The 6,119-nt window shown below is 45.9% G+C and overlaps 1 protein-coding gene across 1 annotated transcript in view; it reads left to right on the top strand.

Annotated features, from left to right (window-relative positions):
- LOC135527933 (renin-like) overlaps positions 1–6,119 on the top strand; it is a 59,900-nt gene that overhangs the window by 53,078 nt on the left and 703 nt on the right. Inside the window, exons 4-8 of the mRNA XM_064956607.1 lie at positions 47–165; positions 383–579; positions 5,191–5,313; positions 5,670–5,814; positions 5,928–6,026. Of these exons, the coding sequence (XP_064812679.1) occupies positions 47–165; positions 383–579; positions 5,191–5,313; positions 5,670–5,814; positions 5,928–6,026 (683 nt within the window). The remainder of the gene's footprint in view (positions 1–46; positions 166–382; positions 580–5,190; positions 5,314–5,669; positions 5,815–5,927; positions 6,027–6,119) is intronic.

The following is a 6,119-nucleotide window of genomic DNA, read 5'->3' as shown; positions in this document are numbered from 1 at the left end:
AGAATGTTCCTGGATGATTATGACACAATGACCTTTGAACTCACAGTTACCCACAACAGATATGACAGTTCTAAGTCCCGGACGCACATCAAGAACGGGACAGGTTTCTCAATCCAGTATGCCTCTGGAAATGTCAGGGGATTCCTGAGTGAGGATGTGGTTGTGGTGAGTAATGTAACAACACTCTAAGAAAATAATCTTTGTACCCTTTCTCCTCATCTGTTTCCTATCATCCCTTTTAAACATGCTTTTTCGTGATCAATATGGGAATAATGGTAGACATTGCCCATAAGTACTGATCTACCGAAGGATTCTTACTAGGGGTAAAACCTGGATCTAGGTATTGAGGGACAATTTATATCTTACTTTGTGCATTCTCCAGGTGGGTGGCATCCCAGTGGTCCAGGTATTTGCAGAGGCCACAGCCCTGCCTGCCATTCCCTTCATCTTTGCCAAGTTTGACGGAGTCCTTGGGATGGGCTACCCCAACGTGGCCATCGACGGTATCACCCCTGTGTTCGACCGCATCATGTCCCAGCACGTCCTCAAGGAGGAGGTCTTCTCTGTCTATTATAGCAAGTAGGTGATATCACTGTCACTGTTTATATCGGGCCTGATTCAGACTTGAGATGAGTAAACTTCTTTTTACTTAAAAACGGCTGCTTTGGACGTTAATCTCAATATCAAATCATTTCTAGGTACCAATTACGTACCTTACTGTGATTGTTTTCAAATTGAAATGGTCAATAAGAATCAAACATAGCTTCTTAGGAAAGAGACATTTCTCAAGCAATAATTTAGCTAAGGCTGTCTTTAAATGGTCTGAGTGGGGAGGGGAAAACTGAGAACTAGCTGACATTGGCAGAGGTTTGGAACTCTTTCTTATTGGTCTATTAACTAATGTATTGCCTGGTGGTGTCACCTGGCAGGCCAAGACTCCATCGCACCAAGACAGGCAGAAATGTCCTTTTCAAACAGCTATTACACTAAAGGGGCATTATCATAATTTTCACAATATTATTCCAACCTCCTTTAAGTCCATGTTTAACTAAATATTTGCCTACTTTAGCAATGTCACTGCATTTCCAGGTCACTATAGTGAAATTTAGATGCAACAGTCATACCCACTGGGCACGGATGTCATTTCAATGTCTACTTTTGATTTACATTTTGTTGAGTCCAGAAGAGGCTGGTGGGAAGAGTTATAGGAGGACAGGCTCATTATGATAGCTGGAATGGAAACAATAGAATGGTACCAAACACAAGGAAACAACGTGTTTGACTCCATTCTATTGATACCATTCCAGTCATTACAATGACCGTCCTCCTATAGCTCCTCCCACCAGCCTCTTCTGGTTGAGTCATCAACTATCGTGAATTCAATGTGAAATCAACAAAAATTGTCACCACATCATTGACGAAGTTCTCTTATGTTGATGACTTGATGACTTTTTGCAAATCCAATCAGTTTTCCACATCGATTCAACATCAAAGATTTATTTGGTTGAAGTGAAGTGGAAACAATGCCGATTCAATCGGGTTTTGCCCACTGGGTGGTCCCCGTTCAGAATGACTGAGCTTATTACAACTTTTTGGCACCACTAAGTCAGAGGGCGGCTTGAGAACGTGCACAACAATGACATGATGCAACCGATTGATCAAATCAAATCAAATTTATTTGTCACATACACATGGTTAGCAGATGTTAATGCGAGTGTAGCGAAATGCTTGTGCTTCTAGTTCCGACAATGCAGTAATAACCAACAAGTAATCTAACTAACAATTCCTAAACTACTGTCTTATACACAGTGTAAGGGGATAAAGAATATGTACATAAGGATATATGAATGAGTGATGGTACAGAGCAGCATAGGCAAGATACAGTAGATGGTATCGAGTACAGTATATACATATGAGATGAGTATGTAAACAAAGTGGCATAGTTAAAGTGGCTAGTGATACATGTATTACATAAGGATGCAGTAGATGATAGAGTACAGTATATACGTATGCATATGAGAAGAATAATGTAGGGTAAGTAACATTATATAAGGTAGCATTGTTTAAAGTGGCTAGTGATATATTTACATCATTTCCCATCAATTCCCATTATTAAAGTGGCTGGAGTTGAGTCAGTGTCAGTGTGTTGGCAGCAGCCACTCAATGTTAGTGGTGGCTGTTTAACAGTCTGATGGCCTTGAGATAGAAGCTGTTTTTCAGTCTCTCGGTCCCAGCTTTGATGCACCTGTACTGACCTCGCCTTCTGGATGATAGCGGGGTGAACAGGCAGTGGCTCGGGTGGTTGATGTCCTTGATGATCTTTATGGCCTTCCTGTAACATCGGGTGATGTAGGTGTCCTGGAGGGCAGGTAGTTTGCCCCCGGTGATGCGTTGTGCAGACCTCACTACCCTCTGGAGAGCCTTACGGTTGAGGGCGGAGCAGTTGCCGTACCAGGCGGTGATACAGCCCGCCAGGATGCTCTCGATTGTGCATCTGTAGAAGTTTGAGTGCTTTTGGTGACAAGCCGAATTTCTTCAGCCTCCTGAGGTTGAAGAGGCGCTGCTGCGCCTTCTTCACGATGCTGTCTGTGTGAGTGGACCAATTCAGTTTGTCTGTGATGTGTATGCCGAGGAACTTAAAACTTGCTACTCTCTCCACTACTGTTCCATCGATGTGGATAAGGGGGTGTTCCCTCTGCTGTTTCCTAAAGTCCACAATCATCTCCTTAGTTATGTTGACGTTGTGTGAGGTTATTTTCCTGACACCACACTCCGAGGGCCCTCACCTCCTCCCTGTAGGCCGTCTCGTCGTTGTTGGTAATCAAGCCTACCACTGTTGTGTCGTCCGCAAACTTGATGATTGAGTTAGAGGCGTGCGTGGCCACGCAGTCGTGGGTGAACAGAGAGTACAGGAGAGGGCTCAGAACGCACCCTTGTGGGGCCCCAGTGTTGAGGATCAGCGGGGAGGAGATGTTGTTACCTACCCTCACCACCTGGGGGCGGCCCGTCAGGAAGTCCAGTACCCAGTTGCACAGGGCGGGGTCGAGACCCAGGGTCTCGAGCTTGATGACGAGCTTGGAGGGTACTATGGTGTTGAATGCCGAGCTGTAGTCGATGAACAGCATTCTCACATAGGTATTCCTCTTGTCCAGATGGGTTAGGGCAGTGTGCAGTGTGGTTGAGATTGCATCGTCTGTGGACATATTTAGGCGGTAAGCAAATTGGAGTGCGTCTAGGGTGTCAGGTAGAGTGGAGGTGATTTGGTCCTTGACTAGTCTCTCAAAGCACTTCATGATGACGGAAGTGAGTGCTACGGGGCGGTAGTCGTTTAGCTCAGTTACCTTAGCTTTCTTGGGAACAGGAACAATGGTGGCCCTCTTGAAGCATGTGGGAACAGCAGACTGGTATAGGGATTGATTGAATATGTCCGTAAACACACCAGCCAGCTGGTCTGCGCATGCTCTGAGGGCGCGGCTGGGGATGCCGTCTGGGCCTGCAGCCTTGCGAAGGTTAACACGTTTAAATGTTTTACTCACCTCAGCTGCAGTGAAGGAGAGACCGCATGTTTCCGTTGCAGGCCGTGTCAGTGGCACTGTATTGTCCTCAAAGCGGGCAAAAAAGTTATTTAGTCTGCCTGGGAGCAAGACATCCTGGTTCGTGACTGGGCTGGATTTCTTCCTGTAGTCCGTGATTGACTCTAGACCCTGCCACATGCCTCTTGTGTCTGAGCCGTTGAATTGAGATTCTACTTTGTCTCTGTACTGACGCTTAGCTTGTTTGATAGCCTTACGGAGGGAATAGCTGCACTGTTTGTATTCAGTCATGTTACTAGACACCTTGCCCTGATTGAAAGCAGTGGTTCGCGCTTTCAGTTTCACGCAAATGCTGCCATCAATCCATGGTTTCTGGTTAGGGAATGTTTTAATCGTTGCTATGGGAACGACATCTTCAACGCACATTCTAATGAACTCGCACACCGAATCAGCGTATTCGTCAATGTTATCTGACGCAATACGAAACATGTCCCAGTCCACGTGATGGAAGCAGTCTTGGAGTGTGGAGTCAGCTTGGTCGGACCAGCGTTGGACAGACCTCAGCGTGGGAGCTTCTTTTTTTAATTTTTGTCTGTAGGCAGGTATCAGCAAAATGGAGTCGTGGTCAGCTTTTCCGAAAGGGGGGCGGGGCAGGGCCTTATATGCGTCGCGGAAGTTAGAGTAACAGTGATCCAAGGTTTTTCCACCCCTGGTTGCGCAATCGATATGCTGATAAAATTTAGGGAGTCTTGTTTTCAGATTAGCCTTGTTAAAATCCCCAGTAACATTGAATGCAGCCTCCGGATAAATGGTTTCCAGTTTGCAAAGAGTTAAATAAAGTTTGTTCAGAGCCATCGACGTGTCTGCTTGGGGGCGATATATACGGCTGTGATTATAATCGAAGAGAATTCTCTTGGTAGATAATGCGGTCTACATTTGATTGTGAGGAATTCTAAATCAGGTGAACAGAAGGATTTGAGTTCCTGTATGTTTCTTTCATCGCACCATGCCTCGTTAGCCATAAGGCATACACCCCCACCCCTTTTCTTACCAGAAAGGTGTTTGTTTCTGTCGGCGCGATGCGTGGAGAAACCCGTTGGATGCACCGCTTCGGATAGCGTCTCTCCAGTGAGCCATGTTTCCGTGAAGCACAGAACGTTACAGTCTCTGATGTCCCTCTGGAATGCTACCCTTGCTCGGATTTCATCAACCTTGTTGTCAAGAGACTGGACATTGGCAAGAATAATGCTAGGAAGTGGGGCACGATGTGCCCGTCTCCGTAGTCTGACCAGAAGACCGCCTCGTTTCCCTCTTTTTCGGAGTCGTTTTTTTGGGTCGCTGCATGCGATCCATTCCGTTGTCCTGTTTGTAAGGCAGAACACAGGATCCGCGTCGCGAAAAACATATTCTTGGTCGTACTGATGGTCGTACTGATGGTGAGTTGACGCTGATCTTATATACAGTAGTTCTTCTCGACTGTATGTCATGAAACCTAAGATGACCTGGGTTACTAATGTAAGAAATAACACGTAAAAAAAAAAAAAACTGCATAGTTTCCTAGGAACGCGAAGCGAGGCGGCCATCTCTGTCGGCGCCGGAAGTGATGGAGGTGCAACCTATGAATAGTAATCCGGGCAATCTGTTTTTCTTCTCTCAGGGACCCAATGCACAAACCAGGTGGGGAGCTAGTGATGGGAGGAACAGACCCAGAGTACTACACTGGTACCTTCAACTACATGGGCACCAGTGAGGCAGGAAAATGGGAGGTCAGCATGAAAGGGTGAGATGTGACAGCTATGTGTGTATGTGTGCATGTGCAATGGTGGAGGCTGGTGGGAGTAGCTATAGGAGGACAGGCTCATAGTGATGGCTAGAATGGAATAAATGGAATGCTATCAAATATATGGAAACCACGTTTGACACAGTTCCATTAATTCCAGTCCAGCCATTACAATGAGCCTGTCCTCCTATAGCTCTTCTCACCAACCTCCACTGATGTGCAAGTTGTCTGTCTGTCTCTGTCTGTTTGTTTGTTTATTTGTGGGTCAGTATATACACATTTGCCTGGGTCAATGAACTTTACATGTGTATGTGTGTGTAATTTTCTCTCTCTCTTTTTCTCTCTCTCTCTCCCAGGGTGACAGTGGGGGAGGATATGCTGTTCTGTAAGGAAGGCTGTACCGCAGTGATTGACACAGGCTCCTCCTACATCACAGGCCCCGCCTCCTCGGTGTCTGTACTGATGAAAACCATTGGAGCCACAGAACTGGCAGAGGGAGGGGTATGTACATCTCAGAGCCACAGACTGTATCTTTATTGCCTAAACAGTCTCTTAACTAGCATCTTCCCTTACCTTATGGGCGGAATAAGATGTGTTGTTTGTTCTCCTTTCAGTACACTGTAAACTGTGACCTGGTGAAGTCCTTACCCAGTGTCACCTTCCACCTCGGAGGACATGAGTACTCCCTCACTGAGGATGACTACATCTTATGGGTAAGTAACGGAAATTGGCACAACTGGGATATACTGTACAGATACAGAGCAAATGTCATGTTTACCTTTGTAGCTACTATGTCATGTTTACAT

Source organism: Oncorhynchus masou, chromosome 33 (assembly GCF_036934945.1).
Source record: "Oncorhynchus masou masou isolate Uvic2021 chromosome 33, UVic_Omas_1.1, whole genome shotgun sequence".
In the NCBI taxonomy this organism is placed as follows: Eukaryota; Metazoa; Chordata; class Actinopteri; order Salmoniformes; family Salmonidae; genus Oncorhynchus; species Oncorhynchus masou.
This window is presented reverse-complemented; position numbering and strand designations above follow the sequence as displayed.